Source organism: Athene noctua, chromosome 1 (genome assembly GCF_965140245.1).
Source record: "Athene noctua chromosome 1, bAthNoc1.hap1.1, whole genome shotgun sequence".
In the NCBI taxonomy this organism is placed as follows: domain Eukaryota; kingdom Metazoa; phylum Chordata; class Aves; order Strigiformes; family Strigidae; genus Athene; species Athene noctua.
Genome location: NC_134037.1, coordinates 86,125,642 through 86,149,488, shown reverse-complemented (window position 1 = coordinate 86,149,488; position 23,847 = coordinate 86,125,642). Strand labels below are relative to the sequence as shown.

At 37.2% G+C, this 23,847-nt stretch overlaps 1 protein-coding gene across 5 annotated transcripts in view; it reads right to left on the bottom strand.

Annotated features, from left to right (window-relative positions):
* RYR2 (ryanodine receptor 2) overlaps positions 1–23,847 on the bottom strand; it is a 431,008-nt gene that overhangs the window by 285,113 nt on the left and 122,048 nt on the right. For all 5 annotated transcript variants that reach the window (XM_074896823.1, XM_074896825.1, XM_074896824.1 and 2 more), the window contains one exon: positions 18,911–19,015. In XM_074896823.1, coding sequence (XP_074752924.1) covers positions 18,911–19,015 — 105 coding nt within the window. The remainder of the gene's footprint in view (positions 1–18,910; positions 19,016–23,847) is intronic.

The window sequence follows — 23,847 nt, the reverse complement described above, 5'->3', positions numbered from 1 at the left end:
AAGGAAGAAATTCTTTCCTGTGAGGGTGGTGAGACACTGGAACAGGTTGCCCAGAGAGGCTGTGGCTGCCCCCTCCCTGGCAGTGTTCAGGCCAGGCTGGACAGGGCTTTGAGCAACCTGTTCTAGTGGAAGGTGTCCCTGCACATGGCAGGGGGGTTGGAACTAGATGATCTTTAAGGTCCCTTCCAACCCAAACCATTCCATGATTCTATGTTCTATATGTCTAAAGAATACAGGTAGTGCTATAAGGAGAAAAAACAATGATGCAAAATTGTATTTCAGAATCAAGCAAAAGATCAAAGATGGCATTTAGAATTGCAGAAAAATTTCTCTTCTTGAACTAGATGAGAATACCAGACTACAAAGTCTTAACACTTCCCTTAGAATTTTATACAGCTACAGTAAGAAGTCCTCCATGAAGAACACACAGCTACAATTTAATAATTTACTGCAGTGCTAATCCAGAAACTTCAGAGAGTGATCTGCATTTGCTGACTCCTTTTCAGAGGCACATAAGAGCTCCAATCTTTCCAGACAAGCTTTCATTTTAAATGCATTTAATCCAAACTTCATGGCTAGTTTTCCAACACCTTTTTTCATGAGTGCTGCAGATATCCGGCACTACATTAACCAGACATAAAAGTCAGTATAAAACAGCAGGAATGTAGTTCAGTTACCACTCTTTTCTCTTGTCATAAGGAGTCATGAACTAAATTAAGAGAAATAAAGAGCAACCTTTTCACCATTATGAAGAGTCATTCACTAACTCACTTTTTAAATCTTGACATAAAGCAAGCTCAAGGAACACATGCTGAACATCCACTAATAGAGTAACATTAATTACTAGTGCACAAAGCTGGAAAGTAAGCTACTTTAAGATGTGTATAACAGCGTACCATTCCTAACTCTGTCTTCTGTATTCTGTTTTCTTTTATCTGCTTGAGCAGCATAAAATATCACTAAGGAACTTTATTCCACACAAGAGGAAGAGGATTACCTTAGCTGACTATGGCTAAACACATTCTCTACAACTATTTATGAAAACCACAGCAGATACACTGGCATGATCCACAGGTGGCACTGTGACCTGGAATCTCAGTGAAGAAATGTATTCCAGCTAGTGGATGTTCTACCTTCCTCTACACTTATACTTCCTGAACTGAAGCAGGAAAATCTTATCAGAAAAATAGTAAATTTTTATTCCATGTCTCATTTGAGGAAACTGAGAACCTATAGCAAAACCCCTGTATAAAACTTTTTTAATATGGATAAGCTAAATGAGAATAACTAGAGTTGAACTAGCTAGATTACAAATTGAATTGTATTTTTCTCTTACAAGACTTGATTATTTTTATAGACACTTTGATTTCCTGAATTTAATATTCAACAATCAGTGATGTGTCTTCTCCTCCAGCCCAGGGTTGTCTTCCATTGCAGACTTTTGTCTTCAAGATGCTTCAAGAGCTGTACTTTTATGTCTATTTGGTTTAGCTCCTTCTCTGTATGCAATTTAGATCAGAAAACTTAACAGAGAAGAAATAAATTAATTTATCTTTCTTCAAAGTTAGTTTTTACTGACCATCATCCTAGAAAGAAAACTTTCATCACATTAGAGATCCAATGGTCATGGTAAAGCTGGAAGAGGCCTGCCATCTACCTCTGACATAGGAAAATTGTCTGGGATGATAAAAATCTTTGCTTTTATGCCATACGTTCTCATACATTCTCATTCCAAATATGACACACGCCAAAGAAGAGCCCATGTGCCAGGCTAGAATTTTTGCTTGTCACAATTCTGTGATTTGAAATAGAACATGATTTTATTCCTGTCCTTGCCTCTCCCTAAGGATAAGCAGAATGCAAAAAAATACTGTGCCTTCACTTCTTGATTTTTTACAGTACTTACGTTTGATCAAAGTGCCATTGATCAAAGCCATGCCTTTTTTTTTTTTTTTTGTGCCTTACTTGAAATGGCCTGCTAACAATCACTTCTGATGCTAAGTAAGGTGCACTGAGGAGAAAATGACAGTATTTGTTTTATCTGCAAAAGTTTTGAATTTTTTTTCCCAGTTCTATTTCCTGCTCTCCTATAAGCAGTGTGGCATCTCTAAAATAGCTGAGAATAGTCAGGTTTTAAGTAGAATGAGCCTCTAAACTACCTCATCTTTTCATAAAGCTTTCCACTGTTACAAGCTGATAAGTCCATCTGGATGATATAAAGGCCCACACCGTGTGAAATGCTTTTCTCTTTTCTCTCTCTCTCTTCTTTCTCTCATTTTCTTGGCAGGAAGAAGCATTTAGGTTATTCAAATTCAATGTTTGGAAGGGCAGACCTTGCAATAAGTACAAGCTAACATTGCCGGACATAACAACTCCGCCTCTCTCTATGATACACCACTATCTGATGAAGACTTACCCAAAGAATTTCTGAAGAAAATTACTACTGCGATATTTAGTTACTTCAGGGAATTATGCCTGGCACCTGTAGACAACCCTTAGACTAATGAAAACATTCAAATAAACTATAGAAATAAGAAGCTATAGTTTGAACTTTTTGCTCAAAAGTTTGATTTTTAAAAATTCTTGCTTTACTGCTTCTTCAACTTGTTAAAAAAAAAAGCTTTCTGGTCAGTGCTAGGAAATCAAGAGAGCTCTGGTTTGTGATATTAAGAGACCTCTGGTTCACTTCTGTCTCTTCCCACATGTGAGGGTTCCGCTACCAAACCTGAAAATGTCATATTCACAACTGCTGTTAGCTTTCAGATACACTATTAACTAGGCTACTGTGGTGAAAATCAGAGAGCTTAAATTGTCAACAGTGCGTTTAACTGCCAATCTTCATAATTTTTTGAGGAAGTACCTTGGTAACTTGGCTTAGTCATTAATATACAGAACACATTAAAAGAAATAGGGAGTGTTACCTTTTTCCCTTTGCATGATGGATGAAATTACTTTCCCCCTCCTCCCATGCTGAGAAAATGATAAAGCTGCCAGCTCTCTCTATTATCTTGCTGCTTGCTAATACAAAGTAATTAATGAATTCAGAGTTCCACAGTTGGAGACAGATGATTTGAATATTCAAAAACCCACCAGCTACAGTTGCATTCCTGTCCCAAAAGGCCTTCATTCCTTCCCCATGGCACAGGAAAGCTTTTTAGCTCTGTGAGAAAACACACGTTTTTTTCCCCATTCCTTAAACACCGAAGGAGAATGATACAGGCAAGATACTTGCATGTGATGAATCTTTCTCACAAGGACCTTCAGATGAGAGAAGGGCTGTATTTTGCTCGTTTCAGCAAAGAATAGCCCACACATAAAATTAGACAGCAGTTTGCTGGTCAGTGGCATGGAAAACAGATATTATTAAAACAAGGCACCAGGAGAAGTGATTAATCGACCATGACTGGATGATTAGATGGGAGTTAATAAGATCATGATGCAATTTAGCTAGAAGTCTGCCTAACGCATGGGTATCCGCAAACAGTATTTTCCTGAAAAATGAAGTTGTCAAATATTGGAGGTTGTGAAATTAAAATTTTTCATATTACAGAAACACTTTAGCTTAGAATGCACATGCAATCAAATGCTTTCATTCTCTTAATAAGGTCTGACATGGATTTATGAGTTCACAAAACTGAAAAAATCCTATCCTGAATTACAATGCTTTACCACAATATAACAGACTTTTATTTAAAACTTAATGGAGATATTAACTCGGGGGGGGGGGGGTGGGCAGGGGCAGAGCAGGACAGAGCAGGAACTATGACATCTAGAGGAAAACAAGGACATTAAAACAAGGGCATTGTGGAACTAGTGTTACTAAAGGAGGAAAGAAAAGTCAGATATTGATGTCAGTAACCAGACTGTATACTGATCAATCACTTTTGCTCTAAAGTTAAGATCTTCTGTCAGTAACAGGATTAAGACAACAATGTGCAAAAGCTATTGATCCCACAGATGGGGAAAAATATGCAGCAGATCAAAAATAACAGAATAAATGATGGAAATAAAGGCTATCAAAAGGAATTTTTTAAAAAAAAAAAAAAGTTAAGAAAAAAAAAGTTATTCCAGTGCAAAAGGAAAAATACCTGTCTTTTATTGCTGTACTCTGAAATCAGTGCAAAAATCAGTGTCAGGTTGATATTAGAAAGACAATTAATTCAGTGCTTGACACTATTAAAAGCACGCTGAACTATGCATCACGGCAACAGAAGTTGATTACACCAAGCTGCAAAACAAATGAAACTTTTAGCTAAGCATTTCCTCACAGAATAGTCTTCACTTAGACACAACAGAATTTTATGTGTTTGTATCACTCCCTTCAATCATCACCTTCCCGATCTTATTTTCAGGAAGCTCCTTCCAGATCACAACTACAGTAGGGTTCCTTCATTCTTCTCTCTGTGAGTGCAATTTCTAATCTTGCCCACAGTCTGAACTGATCCAACATGCCAAAACAGGAAACTGGTGGAAATAAAATAAGAATAAAAAATAGAAATAAAAATAAATAATAAACCCCACCAGTATTATGAAGCAAAAGTGCTGAAAGTTCCCTTCACAAAAAGCAGTTCTACTATAAAAAGGAGATGGCTATGAACCAAATCTTAACTGCTTTAAATACATGCAGGTTAAGCAGGAGATAAATATTTTAGAAATGCTTCCTACTGTATTGTACTCAAACCACCATGTATATTTGTAGCCTCCAAATCCTCAGAAGATTTGCATTTCAAGTTACAAGGAAAGCCCCTAAACTGTCCTAGCCACAAAAGGTTTCAAAGAGTGGCCTGTGGTAAAAGATATTCTGAACAAGCCAATCGATGCAAGGAGGAAAAAAGAAAAAATAAGAAGAAAACAAACAACAGAAAAAAGGTCAGAAATGCTTTCCTAAATATTTTAGTATATAACAAAAGAAATTTTTTACATCACTGATAAACTGTATCAAGTGGAAATGATAAACTTTACTGTGAAGATGAACAAACCAGTTTATTCCGTTAATCCCTTGCCACCAAGTATACAATTATGATTTAATCAGTTTGCAGGTCTTACACGCTTAGCTGTCAAAGAACAGGACTATTTTTCCTAACCACACCAAGTTCTGTAAATTTGGTTCACAGCATATTCCTCCCAAATTAACAGAAACATTGAAAACGTCTTCATTGACCTTACAAAATTGGAATGAAACTACACCACTCTGCAACAACAAAGTAAGTTACTTGAAGAAAAAAAAAAATTCAGCAACACAGTATTTCACAAAATTAAGTGAACTACCGAAGTAATCAGAGACAAGAACACTTCTGGTCTGAAATGAATGATTCTCAATACCAAGATAATCAGATTATTGTGTTTGAATTCTTAATTTCTGTGTAAAAAGCTCTACAAATATTTCTGCATTTATTAATCTATCCAAAACAGTATATTTACAAGTACAGAAGAGAAAAAAAAAAAAAAAAAAGTAAAAAAACTAAACAAAAAATCCGACAACAAAACACAGCACAAGAAAATTCACTGTGGATGAAGCATTAAAACATTAAGTCTATTTGCCTCAAATTTTCACTGGGAAACTTGAATGGCAGAATTTCAAAAATCTACCAAACACCATTCCTAGAAAAATAACAGTCTCTCGGCTATATACTTTAAATAGTTCTAGGACTTAGGAAAAATTATCTGCTAAATATTCCGTTCAAGAGTTGTTGACTCCAGTTTCAAACCAAACCGGGAAAGGACTCAGCATTTTGCACTCTGTAGGATCACTCCAGAATTGTGGTCTTTCATCCAGGCAGAGGCAAATGTTCCTCTACCTAGTATGTTCCTCCGAACATATGTTCCTCCAAACCCACCAACAAGTTCTGTCTTCAAAATGAAGGCATGTATTTCACTATGTACCTAAAAAATAGTGACACATGGCTGAGGAGAGAGAATAAGAAACCTCACCTCAATTTCCTTGTAACAGCCAAAAGATTTATCAATTACTGACATTATTACAAGTTGGACAAACGCACAAATTCTTTTGAAGAAGTAGAACTATGCACAGGAAACCACTTATAAACTAACAAATGAACACCACCTGGAAAAGGAATTTTACAAAATGAGCAAAAATGCATAAATACCCAGTTAACTAAAATAGTCTGCTGCTAAATGACCTATATATACACTGGGTTATGTGAATTTACCACTAAAAAAATCATGAAAAAACAGGATTTCCAAATTTGTCCCTTCCCTTCTGCTCTGTACATACCGTTATCTACTGTGACTCATCCCAATATTTTTTAAATAGAAACTTCTTTCAAGAAAAGTAAGTGTTCTGCATATTTATCAACAGACTCTCAGCTACAAAAGGCTGCTTCAGGAGTGGAAGCTGCATGTACTGCCATAATTACAAGCACATTTCACGCCATCAGCAGGATCTGCACAAACAAACATTAACTACAGAAATCATATACAATAATCCAGGACTTCATAAACGAAATTAATTAGGTCTAAAGCAAATGACAACAGCCAACCTGAGAGGTCAGGTTTACGGGTAGCAGCCTCAGTACCTCCTGTTCTTTTCAAGTTTCTCTGCTTTGCTCTGCCTATTTCAAAGTACGCTGTTTCCATAAAGAAAAGGAGTGAGCTTTTACTACATGAAAAAGGAAAACAAAGTCTTATCTGTTTATTCACAGAGGGAATGACAATTAATTGGAGGGCAACTAAAGGGCAACTAACTGTCTAACCAGCAAACACTGGAAAAGGCTGCAGCCTAGGCAGAAAGAGACTGCTAGGGAAAGGGAGGAAGGTCTTCAGAGCTCAGCAACTATCATGTTTATCAAAAAGCCATTTATGGATCAAGATCAGAGGCCTTACAAAAGCAATGAATGACAGGATACGACCTCTCCTTCTCACTTACCGTGTTGACATTATTCTAAAAGCGCAGGTTTCAATTTTAATTTGAAAACTAAAGGACAGATACCTTCAAAGAGCTCAAGAAGAGTCAAAAAGTGCATAGTCCCTTTTTTACCTCCAGCGTATGTATGTGTGTGAATATATACATATATTTAACAGGCATGCTTTTGAAGGGGAAGGACTCAAGCCAGACCGCCAGCAGGAACTCAGCAGGAACCTTTACTGCAGCTGAGATCCTGCAGACACTCCAAAATGGAGCCTGCTGGCACGGGACCCAGCACCCGCCCCAGAGACGAAAGGCGGCTCCGCAGGCCGGCTGCCCAGGCTGCGGCGGCGAGCGGCAGCTCCCTTCCCGGCCAGGGCTGCCCGGGAACCTGCACTCCTGCCCCTTGCTGGGACAAGGCCGTGCTGGCAGTGGCAGCTCAAACGCTCAAAACTAAAATCCGGGTTTAGGAAAGGCTGAGTGGTCCTGATGTATGACAAAGCAAGATCTCGGTTTAGAGTTCTCATCCCAAGGCCTGCAACCTGCTGCTCTGAGGTGAGCTTTAGCTGAGATGGATGATCTCGCCATTCAGAAAGGCAAGTGAGTGCCCCTGTGAAGAGCAGGGGTTCATAGCCTCTGCTGCACTCAGGTCCCAGCCGAGGCTACAGATCAGACACTTGGATCCCAGAGGCAGAATCTCACCTCTGCAAACAGACCTACTCCCTGTTCTCAGCCTTTCTCTGTTCACTTACACCCCAGGTCCTAAACCCCTTCATTTCTTTCACTTTCCTTCTCCCCCATCTCCAATTCAAGAGTTGTTGCCATCCTCATAAATACATTAAATCTCTATGACAAGAGAGAAACAAAATAATTGCCTGTTAACTTTAGACCTGGAGTAGTGTAATTCTCACACTACAGTAGTACTTAAAACAGACAGGTACACTTACCTGCTTGGATGGCTTTGGTTTTACTATTGTTATTGAAAGAAAATGTTTGATGGCCCTGCAGCACAACCTTCCAAAACCAGAAACCACATCTTCTCAGTTTACCAACACTACCACAGTCACTAAGGAATGGCTGGGCATCAAAAGAAATAGTTTTCCCATAGACAACTAGTTGTTAGGTGGGAAATACCACCCGTTCTCACCAGACCTGTCATTTTTGCTAAAATATTGTAGATTCATGCAGTGATGCAGCTACCATGGATCCAAATTTCTTATTGCTACGGGGAGATGCAGTTACACATATACAGATGTATCCTCATGCTTATACCACTCATCCAGAGCTGTTCAGTGACAATGTTCAGTGACAACTGTGAGGAAACAATGCACATTTATCACCAACTCTAACACACCACAGAAGCATTACAGAGATGAACCCTGCTCTTCTCCAAACTCAGGTCCTTCCAATTTCCTGTTCAGGACAGGAATCCAGCCTGTGCATTCCCACTCAGTCTCACAATCCTAGCTCTATCCTTCTCTTTGAAATGCTACCCATGTTGCTGCTATTCCAATGTTGCCCCCTTGGGGAGGACCACTCACATCCAAACTTGAACAACAGGGAAGTCAATCATGCATATACAGCATCATTAGTATCAAAAGCACCTGCAAGAGTTAGAAACAAAACTGCATTAAGAAAATCTTGACTGAATTTGAAGATCAGGGTGGGTTTTTTTCAAGTACCACAGAAAGCACTGGTACGGTGGTACTTCTGGAGTACACATTTCAAGAGGAAGAATCCCCTGTGTAAGCTGCAGCTGCTTTGAGGCCCTACAGAGCTGCCTGATAGCAGATTACTTTCTTGTTATGCAGTACTGCAGACACTATTTCTCACTCCCATCCTGTATAACACTGCTATGCATTTCCTACACTCATAGCATTTTGTATCAGCCATCTAAATATTCTTTAAACTTGCTATTATAAGCCACTAAAGTGAGACAAAGGATACCTCTGGTTTTGAAATTTTGCATCCACCTAGCCAAATATTGCAGAGAGCTATTCCTACCAGAAGCCATTATAACATAAATGTAAATTTGGAGAATTTTCATATATATTATGTTTACATAGTGATATAAACAATCTATTTAAAAATACTGCATAATTATTATTTCCATTCTCAATATAATTGTATAAGTTGGCAAAATGAAAGTTATAGTTTATTTAATGCAAGGTCTTGGACTTGACAAATAATTCAGATTACAGCTGTGTTCCGTAAAAGAGGAAAAAGAAGAGGAAAATTCCTCTTGCAAAAAAAGATGAAAATACAATGTTTGACTATCCCACTATCCAGGCCCTGCCTCAGCTGTGAGATTAATGTAAAGTTGCACTTTGTATGGGCATTAACAGTAAAAAATTATATATAATCATGAACAATTTATATTTCAAATCACTTTACTAAGCTAAAGTATCATGGGTTTGCATTTTCAAAAGAATTGTGCTAATTTTTATGAAAAAAAGTTAACAAAATTAGGGCAAACAGTAAAAATACAGAAAGTGACAATAGTGTCCCACGCAACCTTAATTTCAGTCTGTTCCTGTCACTATCTAATGACAGAGCCTTCCACGTGTCCATTACCTTTTTAACATCAACTCTACCTCATTCAGCATGTAGAAGAGAGGATGAGTCGCTTCCTATTTTATTTCATCCCAGCTCAGTATGCAACCATTGTACTGAATATTGATTAAAAAAACCAATCTTCTAAAGACATAATGATTAAATGCCATCAATTTTATGATGTTCACTACTGCAACGCTAATCTCACAAATATTCATTCAGTTTTATAATATCCCCAATGACATATCAATACATTTAAAGAGTCTAAGGCATGGGTCCATTAAAATCAAAGTATTCACAAACCAGGGAGATCATTTTAAGACTCCTAGGACCTGATTTCTAAAATAATTTTATATTCTATGTGTAGCTTCCATCAGCTACAGAACTCAACACCTGCACAAATCAGCCCTGAGTTATGAAGAGAGGCAAAACCAGAAAAAAATCCAACTAGCAATCACTGCTTAGCTTACTGATTATAACTGCTTAGCTAGACTGACCTGGTTTAAAAACTCAGTGTATTAATAGCTTTGGAGAATCATCTAGTAGCATTAAGAAAACGAGTGGTTTAAGACACTATCTCAGCTTTACATAGTACTGCATAGCAAAACTGAGACTCTTCAGCATTCTGAAACAGCAGTTGTATGTGAGGACTTGGAGGTTTTATCTTTTTAGCTTGTATTTTGTCTAAATACCATTTATCACATCATTTCCAACCACTGCAACAAATTAGTTTTGTGGTTCTAAAGACAAATTTAACTGTACCATTTTCAATTTCTCTGTGCTTAAATTTCATTTAAAAAAAAAAAAAAAAAGAAAAAAAATGAAAAAAAAACCCACTAAAAAACCCCCACCAAATCTTCCAGGACTTAACAGGGAATCTTTACTGAATTGCATCAGCTATAAGTTATAGATGGCAAAGGGATAATACCTATGGAAATGACTGTTAAAAAGCAGAGAAACAGACATTCCCCTAATTTTCTCATCCAAGATAAAACCCTTACATCACACCTTGAGTTCCCTGCCCTGATATTTCTGCCAGTATTTCTCAGCTGTATTCATGGCAGCATGTTAGATTGGATTGACACTTTCAGTGACTTCCACACTGGTCATTTTCTATCAGTAGCTTTTTGTTCAGCTATTCTGTTTCTTTCCCAGGATCGCATCGAATCTGAAACAATTCTTGGTTTAATCCTTGTGTCTAGTCCACTTTGTAGCTGTGCAAAACTGCAGTCTCAGGGTTAGATCATCTTCACCATCTCCCTCTCCAACACATCGCTTTCCCAATTCCATTTCAGTGGCAGAATTGAACTAGCTCTGGTTCTCTGTGTTCAAACATACTGCAACAGTGCCTGAGTGTTCCAAAAACATCACCTTGCACATCAGTTTTCTGCTGTTGTCTAGCTTCAGATGGGTTTGCAGTACACCCAAAAGCATCAAACACAAGTCTGCTTCCAGCTCTGACCCTTGTTCTCTCTGAGAATAGCACAAGTGCAACCTATCAATCAAAGAGCAGATCTGAGAATCTCCAGAACATTAATTTAGGCTGTTCGGAAATTAATTTCCATTTTGTAATGTGATTTTTATTGTATATGTTTCAGGAAACACCTTCGATGGGCATACTGTTATATATTTTTGAAAAGCTCATGTTATGAACTTTCACGTTGTATAATTAAATTATAATATACACTGTGTTTTTGACAAATTTTCAAGGTTTGAAGTTCAGATGTCAAAACAGAAATTTCGACAGATCTACAAGTTCAAACTTGGACGTAATGCAGCGCAAGCTGCTCAAAACATCAATGAGGTATATGGCCAGGGAAGTGCTAATGAACAGTGCGACTTTGGTTCCAAAAATTTCGATGTGGCGATTTCGACCTTGAAGATCAAGAAGGTCGCGGACATCCTTCTGCTATTGACAAGCGAATTGAAGGCTCTGGTGGAAGCAGATACACGCACAACTGTTCGAGAACTTGCAAAAGAACTTGGGGTAAGCATATCAGCTGTTTCTGAGCATCTGAAGAAGACTGGAAAGTCGAAGAAGCTCGACAAATAGGTGCCGCATGAACTGAATGAGAATCACAGAAACCACCGTTTTGAAGTGTCGTTGTTGCTTCTTTTTCGCAACCAGAACGACCCGTTTCTCGACCGTATTGTGACATGTGACGAGAAATGGATGCCCTATGATAACCAGCGACAATCGGCTCAGCAACTGGACTGCGATGAAGCTCCGCAGCACTTCCCAAAGCCGAATATGCACCAAAAGAAGGTCGTGCTGACTGTCTGGTGGTCTGCTACTGGTTTAATCCATCACAGCTTCCTGAATCCGGGTGAAACAATCACAGCGGAGAAGTACGTCCAACAAAACAACGAAATGCATCAGAAACTTCAACAGCTGCACCCAGCAGTGGTCAACAGAAAGGGTACAATCCTTCTCCACGATAACACACGGCCACACGTTGCACTTTCAATGCTGCAACGGTTGAACGAGCTGGGCTACGGAACTCTGCCTCATCCACCGTACTCACCAGACCTCTCGCCCACCGACTATCACTTCTTCAAGCATCTCGACAGCTTCCTGTGCAGGAGACGCTTCAGAAACCAAGGGGAGGCCGAAACTGCCTTCGATGACTTCATCACCTCCAGAAGTCCAGAATTTTACACAACCGGAATAAATATGCTTGTTTCTCGTTGGCAAAAATGTGTTGATTCTAATGGTTTTTATTTCGATTAATAAATTTTATTCTGAGCTGAGATATGCCACTTCAAACATACAGGTTGAAACAGGCAATTAATTTCCAAACAGCCCAATGAAGTCTTTATGCTGCATTTGTTGTAAGTGCTTAAATATCTTTACTGAGAAAGAAAGTATGAAATAAGATCCTTTGTCTTTTTTTCTTTCTCCCACCCCCCACCCCACGTAAGGCCATCCCTCATGAGCTGATAGTGGCATTGACAGTTTCAAGCATATTAAGGCAAATGAGAGCCAATTTTTTTCCTAAGTAACGAAGTCTAGGAAGACAAATAGCAAAAAAGACTTAAAGTTTACTCAGTTTTTCAGTTAGAAGGTAAAGAACAAATACAGTGTGATTTCCTGAATAAGTATTTAAAATCACCTCGGTATAAATGCTAGAGCACCCTGCACTATCCTGATGTATTCTAGTACATGGTATATGGTGTCATTCAAAATACAGAAATTGTAACTACATATACATTCATTTTCTTGCTAAAGATGACACACAAAGAAATCCTTACTTATTTCAGTAGTGCATTTTTTCTAGTAAGCAATCAAAAAGCTGACACTTGATGTGAAAGGACACTGAAGAAACTGAAAGAAATCCATTTGGTTCCGTACAGGCTAAGTGAGTTTGATGCACCTGTCCTGCAAGAACCATTAAGATGCAATTCCAGCTACCCTCCAAGTGCAGCTGATTTTACTAGTGAGCAATTCATGTAGCATGAAGCCTAGCCATTAGCAGATACATTGAACTTTCCACCTGCTTTGCTGATAAAATTAAAAACAAACAAACCAACCCCATAGCAGTCTCATACTCTTCTACATATACCTCAACAAAAAAAGCCCATGCACACTCCTGTTGGCAGAACAAAGCACAGATGAGCAAACAGAAGCTCCAGAAGCTCTTACCTCTCACCAGAAATGGCGCCTCTTACTTTACATACTCCCTATGAAATGAGATACTTCACTGTGGATGGATGGCTTGGCACTCACTAGTCTTCTGGTAGACCAGAGTGAAAAGAATGCTTTACCACTGCTGACAGAAATTAAAGCTGCTGTGAAAGTTTACCAAGAGTTCTCAATCGTTCCAACGAAAAGGTGCAGTTAACAACAATCCTCTGTATGGGATATAACATCTCTCATCCACACAAAGACGCACACCATACTGACAGATTAAAACAAGTCACGTACCACGTGTATTTCTCTGTGTCATTTCATATATGTATATATATTCACCAAGGTATGGCATGTAACATACAGTCTGTATTTTTCAAATTTCAGCGACCTTATTCACAATAATTATCATCAAGGACTATAAAAGTCATCACAAGGCAAAAGACTAGTATGTTATTTATATCATGAGACTGCTGGATATATTTCAGATAACCCAAGGAAAGCAAGTGTAACTCGAGGAATCACATGCTCTTACTGGTCGCAGAAGCACAGCAGGTTTTTGTTCTAGCTAATATAAATGATACATGACTTTGTGCTTGTTCACTTATGATAAAATGTCCTTTAAATGCCAAGCTAATTTAAATTCCTGTACCTAGTCACTGTACCAAAACAATTTTTTGATCTCTCTGTAGTAATAAATGCATTAGAATAGAATGAAAGTTCAAACTAGCCACTTGTTACATAAATACAGATAGTACCAGTGGTTTGAATCCTCAAATTTTCCCTTAAGAAAAAAATAATTTATAATGAAGCATATGAAGGAAAATACCTTTGAAATATATTTCAAATAAGAGTTAGTACCAATAGTTTTATGAAGGCTACCTTACACTTCATTTTAATTTGCATACCCTCTTGACAAATTTTTATTTTAACAGCCATTTTTTATGCAGCATGTTTGCTTGAGGATGTTTTCAAAAAGCTTTCAGACAAAAATCTAAATCATTTTCTGAGGCAGCTGAGACTAAGAAAATACCTGATGTTTTTTCATGTCAAATATGTCTGGATGCCTTTTCTTTTGGCAGCTCTATAACTGTCACACAATGGAAAAGTAACTTGCTGGAGAATTTTGTAGAATCTGGAAAATTCACCTGTATATCATCAATAGACTTAAAGTAGGCAAGCTTGCTCAAGAGTATGCAGGCTGGCGCTGATTTTGGCAAAGAAACTAGTAGTAACCAGCATTACCATCTACTGTGCCTGCTATGTATCATGGCTGAAATCTGCATGCTGGATCTAAAGGTACCAGTCATTGTAGGACCTTTTATGAATCACTAGTATCAGCAAGACATAACATATTGAAAATAAGAATTAAGGCAATCCCTGGATATACATGCAAGATAGTCCAAGTAAGACATAGGGAAATCATTTATTTTCCTTGTCATAGAATGTGAGACTGGTAACAGCATGCTATGTACAGATCTGTTGTCTAACTTCCATGAAAAAGACATTTAAAACTCTAAACTGAAAGAAACCACAAAATTATAAATCCATTCCTCATACCTCAAACCAGGCAACTTCCTTCCCATTTATCTGTGGCACCCCTTCTGAGGAAAAAAAAGCAGTGCAGAAGGTATACCAGCACAAGAGCAGTTGACGGTAATGTAAAACAGGCAACTTTGCCTTTCTTTCCTCTTACTGGGATGTAAAGTTTGGTCCCTTTCTCCTACCCAGTATCCATCACATCTGGAAGAACATAACTATCTACCCCTGTTTCTACTATTGTTTATATTGTCCAGAAAGTTACTGAGTACTAATGGATAGATGGCCAGGCTTCATTTCTAAGATAATTATGGAAAATTTCCACAGACTAATTTGATTATGGCATTTCAACACTTTTGCAAGAAGAAAGTACTAAATGCTAGAGCTCTTGAATCTAGTAAAGGAAGATTTAAAAAAAAAAAAAAAAAAAAAAACAACCAAAAAAAAAAAACACCAACCCCACCCCCCCAAAAAAAAACAACACAAAACCCAAACACACCAAATAATCAGAGTAAAAAGAATCAGAAGCAAAACATAGTTCTAACATCTTGTGGTGACTACCTCCTAAATTATTCCAGAAAGCTGTGGATTTGCTTTCTCAGCATCATTCAGCCTGATAAGCTTTAGTGAAAAACAAGGCGCTGGGCTCCAAAGATGACTCACTGGAAAAATTTAACAACCAGGCTAGGAATACACGACATGAAGGCTTTTTCTTGTCTTAAATGCTTTATATAAACCTAAGGATTTCCAGCTTCATATTTCACTTGCTCTTCTAATAATAAAAAGTTACACTCAAAAACCAAGACAAAATAATTACAAAATAATATCTAGGCTGTAGGGCTGTCTAGGACAGAGCAGCTGTAATTCCGCTTGCCTAAGAGAGCAGAGCCCAGACTCTGGGCACACATGCAATGATAGATTTCATTTATATGATTATTTGCTATTCTCTTTCCACAGGATTCCTCCCTTCTTCTTTCTTTTTCCTGGTTCTTTTCTGTGGATGAACTAACAATAAAAGTAGCACATGCATATAGCACTCAAGTTCCCAGCAAAACCAAAAATTACCCTTTTGAAATTAAAAGTGTAAATAATGGTGCCTGAGCAAACAAAACAAGTTGTGGCTTTATTTTTTAAACCAAAAGCATAAAATCAAGTTATGAATTTCAATGTTTTAATAAACTGCCAGAGGTAAGCAAGATATTTTAAAGGGAAATGATAAAACCTCAGAGAATGAAGTGCCTAGGGCTAGAAGAAACGGAGCACTACACATTCTTTCTTACAAAATTTCACTCATTTTCCACTGTTACCTTTGATAGTAGCATTTAGCTGATTCAGGAGAGAGAAACAGGTATGCTCAGACAGATGGATCACTAATCTCATGAAATATGGAAATTCTCATTTTAGGATTCTTGTGTTTTAAAAGTAGGTATTTATTGCAGAGGTAATCTTGCACATACTAATTGAGAATTAAAATTAAATCCAGTTACTCCATATAGTTATTCTTTCTTAAGCATAAGGAAAGCTGTTTATTGTTCCAAGACAAGTCAGCATAAGATTTTATTTATATTGCTCAGCCATTTCACTACTGCTGACTTACCTGTTATATAATAATAATACCTATTATACAAACATAGCAGTAGAGAGTACACACCACAAAAATCAAAGAAGCACAAGGAGACCACTTTTAAACACAGCAGCCTTAATAACTTCTAATATAATGAAAAGTAATTGAGGGTTGAAAAGCCCTCCCTTTGCAGGATTCCTTCCTTTAGGAAACTGAGGTCATATGGAATCCACTTTATAGTAATAATCTCTCAAGAAATTGCTGTACTATCTTCTCCTAAATGTAAGAAAAAACTGTTATTCTAAAACAAAAAAATTGATGGAGCTCCAGGAAGATAACAGTACGTCAGATGTATGCACAAAATTATCTCAGAAACCTTAAAGTAACCACACCAGTCATTAAAAGCAAAATGCAGTTACTTCAAACAAATATGAAGCTGCCAACAAAAGTACCTACCCTATAAATAAATACCTATAAAGGCAAAGGAAAACTTTATATATATTTTCATAGAAACTACATACGGATACAAAATGTCAGTTCTGTTAATTTATCAACAAGTACATATTCAGTCTTTTTAGTATTATCATTATTGTCAACTTCCAGAGACTTACTAGAAAGAATAATGTCACTGACAACAGTATGACCTTGATCACCTACAAGCTACTATTTTCAAGATTATTCTCTTCTAATATCAAGATATCAGTATGCAAGAGACACACAAGCAGATTCCTAATGCATTTGCACAGAACCCAGGCAGAATTTGCAGTAAAAATATACTCATTATTTAGCGAACACCAGGTCTCTGGGCTGGTATAGCTGTAGCTCTGTATCTTCTGCTAGTGTTGGGATTTAATAGGCATTGAGAGCACAGTAAACTACGCTGTAAGCAGGTAACAACCGTATCATGATCACACTCAGAGACTTTGCTTCATCTTTCTTGTGTGCATCTGAGAAGATCTGTGAGTACAGAGCACTGTACATCAGTACCACCGCCATCACTTTTCTTTAGGCATGGATATGAATGCCCAAAACTCTGACCTTCATGGTTATGCACAGAAAACATCAATAACTGTTTCCAGTAAATACCAGATTACCATCAAACATGGTTCTTCCAGCTTGGAGTATGTAGGTCCCGTCAGTCACTGCATCCTATAAAAGACTTTTTCTGCTCACATCTAGCACAGAAAATAGTCCCAAACCAGTGTAAATGTTCTAGCTGAGACCTCTACAAAGCTCTCTTTCACATGTCCTCTTCTCAGCAGAATCCCCTAGCTCACATTTTCTGACCATTCTGCAGAGAATGTGGTTTTTTTATCCTGTGTGCTCTGGATGGGATCTCTATTAAGAGTAAATATTCACTTAACAGTTGGCCCCAAGACTCTTCTAAAGACAGCCCAAGAGAAAATCTGCCAATGAATGTTACGATTTTTAAAAAAAGTTTCAATATTATTTATTTGAAAATTAAACATTTTTTTCATTCACTCTGTTCTGCCCTGTAGCACTACTTTAACACACACTCCCCTACACTTTCTTTAGTTTTTCCTCCTGACCACATCTGGTGGGAATAAACAGAAAGAAGACTGTTGCTCTACTTCACACATATGGCCATACACAGTTATCACTGCATCTCCTCGGGTCTGGACGGTGATTTTTGGCGTTATGCCTGCGTGTGCCCATTCTTCTGAATTTATTTATCTTTTTCCTGTGGATCTGCTTACTCTTGCTTTCAGTAACTGCAAACTAAAGGAAGAGGAATCCCCATAGAAGCATGTATCTGCTTACTCTGGTACCACCTCTTTTCTCAAATGTGCTTTTCATTCTCTTGCTTTTGGAGTTAGTCCTTGTACAAATTCTCACTGACAGCACAGACCTTGGGACTTCTGGACTTCATTTCCCAAATACCATTTTCAGGCTCAGTGCCTGGCATTCTATGGGACTGACTCAAGAAACCCTACCAGCTTTCTTGAGTGACAAACTTATGGTTAACCCCTACTTCTATTTTATCTTTTTAACTCTTGGGCCTGCAGTCATCCTTCCACACTTACAGTTTAAAGGATTTGAGCTGGAGCATGGCATTCAAATTAACCCTATAGGATATATACGGAACAGTCAACTACATCATAACAAATCAAATTAATTACACAGCAGAGAACATTAATGACACTACTATGATTTATTTGTAAATACCTATTTGCTAGTAAAACAATTAACATTATTGCTATATACTTCATCTTCCAGACTGCAAAAATGTGTTAGTCTCCATATTTGTTGTCCACCAAGATTCAATAACATCCTATTCCCAGCTCTAAAGGTGAGTTATAGGACATTGTAGTTCAAGCCACACAGAATAATTTCACTATTTCCAGAGAAAAACGCACACATCCAAGTCATTTTAAGACTATTTGACAGTCTCTATCAATACAGTCAGAAATCCTCATAAAGCTTGGCTGTTCCAAAGAAATGATCAAGCTTTGTAATTTGTATTATATATTATGAAATCTCAAATTAAAACATTCTTGTAGCTCTATGCTGACCTGCAGAACATTGAAATTGTTGGGAATTTACAACTCTGGAAAGCTTCAGTGAAAGATGCAAGTGTTTAGAATTTCTCAAAAATCAAACCATTCCTGAAGCAAAAGAAGGAAAATTAAACATAGGTAATTTCTGATGCTATAAGCTGATGCCAGTCATGAAATCTGTGGTACAGTAGGAAAAACTTGTATTTTGCAAGATGAAAAAAAGTGTGTATTTAATAACTTACCCCTTCTGCCTTCTCTTCTGTGTTAGCCAGCATCTCCTGGAGGGCCCGTACTGACAGGGACTGCTCCAGCACAAAGGTGCAGATGGACAAATCAGGTGGAACATTCTAGGTGAAAGAAAAAAAAGAGATCACATTAGTGACAGATTTGCTGAACAGCAATTTCCTATGTTTCTATTCTCCCTCACTTTCCATGAACCTGAAAGATCTACTGTATCCTTGAGGCTATGAAAGCCAGCCACAGGTTGGGCTGCAACAGTTAAAACTTAGCCAGCAAAGAGAAGGGAAGCAATTCATTCCCTCTGCTCAGCCTTTGCAAGCTGACACCTCTCAATAAAAGAAAGAAACCAATAAACTGCCATCAAGGTCAGCAGAGGATCACAGAGTTTGTTGGGGCTGGTGCACTCACCCTGCATGGCTGAGGGAGCTGAGCTAAAACAGCCTGGATGGAGAAGAGAGAAGAGAGGAAGGTCTTAACAGTTCCCTTTACAAACCTAGTGGTGATTACAGGGAAGATGGAGGCACACTCTTCTTGGAGGTGTTCCTTGAAAGCAACAGGAGCATCAATACAGGGTGTATCAAAGAAAATTACAATTAGATATTAGGGAGAAAAATTCACTCTGGAAGTAGAAAAGACTGTCAAAGGATGCTAAGCAAAGCTCTGGTATCTCTGACATTAGCATACAGAACACGTATCTTAGCCATTATGTTCACATTGTGGGGAAAACAAAATTCAGTCTTTAGGCTACTGGTAGTAGCCAGACCTCATCCTTATGATGATCTCCAGGTCAAGATGAATTTTCTGTAGCAGAAACATTAGACACTGAGCATCAAGGCCAAGATAGTAGCTTCTCAGCCTTGCAGGGCAGTATGTTTCACCATATTATCTTCTAAGTGGGATATAACCAGAGAGTCTTATAAAAATAAATATTTAACTTGTCATGACTGAAAAAAATCATTGAGCTATTGAAAAGGAAGCTTTACAGACTAGCATAAAAATCTGTAATAAAATTGAAACGGGTTTGTAATAGCAATGTCTAAGTTACAAAGTAGCAAAGTAAAACTAGATTTTATGTGGGGATCTTTTCTTCTGTTAATAAAAGAATATGCAACTCCTACACACCTTTACTTGCCTCCAGAAATTCTTTCATGTTCTTTCTCTTTTTCTTTCATGTTAATGGCGTATTTTAGTTTTGGAATACTTTTACTGACTATTGGAAATCAGTTTTTTACACCATGGATGCTTTTACCACTAAAGCTGTAAAACTGCATATTTATTCAAAGTGTGTACAGTTTGAAGAGGCCTCTTCCAAGGCTTCAAAAAGTAAATTGTAAAAGGTAGTTGCGAAAAAATTTCATCCACTCTTTTTCAAAAGTTAGTTTACTCAGAATACCTCACACTATTAATATTTTATTAAGCTGTTCATTCCTCCTAACTACAGTATTTCAGGTCTGTTTATTAACTAATAGATATTTCATTACCTTCCACTATTTATATCTTTTAAAAATTAATGTAAAATGGTATTTTAAGCTAAAGTTTTAGCCAGATCAAAAAGCATTAAATAACATCCTCTTTTGCATGGGATTTTGCCTGACTTATGCAATGATACTTAGGCATGAAATATTTTTAAGCCTCTACTTACTTGTCTGTGTACTTGTTACCATTTTTCTTTTGTAGTTACTCAGACACTACAACAGTCCTTTTCATGCTGGTATTAAGCCAACAGACAATGAATTAATTTCTCTTCAAAACATCCTTGTAATATAAGTACTATCCTAAGCCCTTATTTTACAAAGCAGGGAAGACTGCAGGTCGTAAAGTGTGCTTTCTGCTCAGTAAACACGAGTATGATCTTCCATTCTGGAAAGCCTCACAGAAATGAATACTCTGACAGTCCAGCTAGCTCTCAATTCTCTCCAGTGAAGCCTGACTGACAAAGAGTCTGAACAAAACAGAAAAAGATGCTCCTTACACTGTGCTCAGGAATGAGCCACCACTACGTTTTCTGTATCTGGTTATAGCAAATATATATAAGCAAACAAAGTCTCTGTAACAGTGTTCCTACTGTTACTGCTGTTATTTAAAGCAAGACTGTTGATAGCAGAATGTCTCCCATACAATTTTGTGACCTATCAAAATTTTTTACTACTAAACCTACCCTACAGGCTATACACTCTAAAATATGGAAAATCGTGCATCATTTCACAGGGTAATCAAGCCAACATAATTAGGACATTCCTCCTTCACTGATTCCATTCTCCTTTATGTTTAAGACAGCCATGAACATCTTACGGTTCCCCATTAAAACTGAGGAATGAAGTCCCAATGAACATTTTTTAGCTACTCTCATACCAGGTAAGGCACACTTTAAGCAGCCAGACTACTGTAATAAAGGAGCACCATATGATATCATCTTGCTTTAATTGAGAGGCACCTTCTTACCATCTAGCAAAATGTTAGAACCAGCTTCTGTTTCTCAAGACAAAAGGGAGAGCACATTATCCCACCTCATCTCTGTTGCCTGAATGCCTATGTACTCGGTGGCACTCAGCGAGCAATGTTTCCCCTAAGAGCTAAAGAAAAATGCATCTACTGATGCTTGCGATGAAACATGTGTATCGGACTCCTTCTCTCTAGTAGTTGCTCACCCAAATCTGCTCTGCTGAAGATCCAACAGGCATGGTTGCATACAGTCTACAACAGTGTACAACAACATAGGCATACATGGGACAGATGAAGAGCTGTCAACATATTTAGCTCAGACAGTTACAGCTCTGCTCACCCCTATACAGTCTATTTTAATGCTGATGCTTTTAAAGCTCTGGACTTAGAAGACAAGGCTTCAGGCTAGCATACAGACACAGACTGAAGGTTCCTATTGTGAACAGCCCCCTTCAAAAATAGTAATTCCACATAATATTTAAACTCTCATTTAAATATACTAAAAATTTATTCACAGTTCATTTTCCATCTATTCAAAGCATAAAATGAAAATGAGAAAGGAAAAACACAGAATCTTTGCCAGTCCTCTGATTATCTACCTTATCTCTCATATTACCTCATACAGACAGAGGAAGGAATATGAAAAAGAAAGGTATTCTGTATTATATGGAAGCCTAACATTCCCCATCAAAATGTATCTTCATGAAAATTACACTGTAGTTTTTAGTTCCTAGTCTGATAAGTGACTGCATGTGCTAGAGGCTGCAAGCAAAATCTAGCAATCAGTTTGCATTAACAGACTTTTCTGAGAGCAGGTCAAATGTGTAGGCAGGTATTTCAGCGATTGCTTTGCTAGACTATGAATACATTATTAAATAAGAAAGAATTTTAGAGACTATATTTTCCTAGATGTCTAAAAAACACCCACCAGTGCATTTTTAATAAATACCAAAAACAATCTGTAATTACCTGGAAAATTTCAACATTTAATGATAATAACAAATCTTTAATTTGAGAGCAGAACACAATTTCTACCCCCCAAAATTATCAGTGTTCAAAAGCACATGTATCAACAGACATAACCATATTGGAAATCCTTAACCTTCTTTTCCACCAATTTTTATTGTATTCAACTTTGCTGCAGTGACTTTCTAAATGAAGGCACAGAAAAATAGCTCTTATTCCAAAAGGGGTTTTTTGTTTTGTTTTGCTATGGATTATGTAATGAGATCCTTGGACAATCCAGGGACTCTGTATCACTTATCTTTAATCTAACAGATCAGTGGAAAATTCTGATAAACAATGGCAGTATTCAAAGTAACTTATTTTCTATTTATTTTTGACATATTTGCAAAATCAATTTGGTTTTAATGGGTTTTAATATAAAATAAACCCAGTGACTTAAAAAGTAAAAAGCAGCAACTTCAGTGTTTCTCAGAGCTAAACATTACTGATTTTCACTGCTAGTTCTTGTTTAAAAGATTTGTCTCATTAATTATTTGCCTAGGCAATCTAGTCAGTCATAATTACAACCTAATATGCAAGTAGCTTGATTAAAAAAACAGATTATTACACAAATAAACTAGAAATTGAATATTAAATTTCCAAAGGAGATTCAGTACTGCTAGGAGAAAAATAATAAATTACTATTAACTTTTTCTATTGATCATCATCATTGTAATAGCACAGTCAGCAAAATTAGACAAATTAAAATAATGTAATTGTCATCTGCAATTTTTAAAGCATATCTATTACTGGAGTAATTGCTGCATTATTTAGAAAATTTGAGAATTCTTCATTCTTCCTGATGTTTTAACTGTATTTATTGTGTACACTAATTTTCTGTAGCAATATTTGCATAGTAAATTATGCTTTACTCTGTGGGAGGCAGATTTGCAAATTAGATAATCATACCCTTTATTAAAAAGGTGTTTTGAGTAAAGCTTGTGAAATGCTATTTAAAAATATCTCTAACTCCAGTCCAACCCACAGTTGAATCATGGATACTGGATGTATTCATTACGCACCATTTCAGTTTTTAGTGAATTAATATTTACAAGCATACCATACTCCAGTGTGATGACAATGAAAGCAAGAGGCTGAGATGCAAAACTCAGTCCCACTGTCACTATTGTGATGATCACACAGTGTTAACAAACCACAATAATGTATGACCTGCTCATATAATATGATGCATATAATCTTGTGAATGTAAACTTAACTTCTGCCTGTCATAAATATTAGTACAAGACTGAAGAATAATAAATCGCACCAGCAAACACAATTATGTTTTTAAGAATAAGCAGCTTTACCTCAGCTTTTTCCTCTTCCTAGTTATTTGCAAGCCTCCTAGTTGTTTTCCTAAGCTTATGGTTATTTTTATTTCTCTTCGAACCAAATTCCCAGTGAAATGCACTTGTAGGTATTTCATCTATTAACTGTACACTAAATATTCACACATCAGTGCCTAAAAACCCTAACTAAGCAACCTGATTTA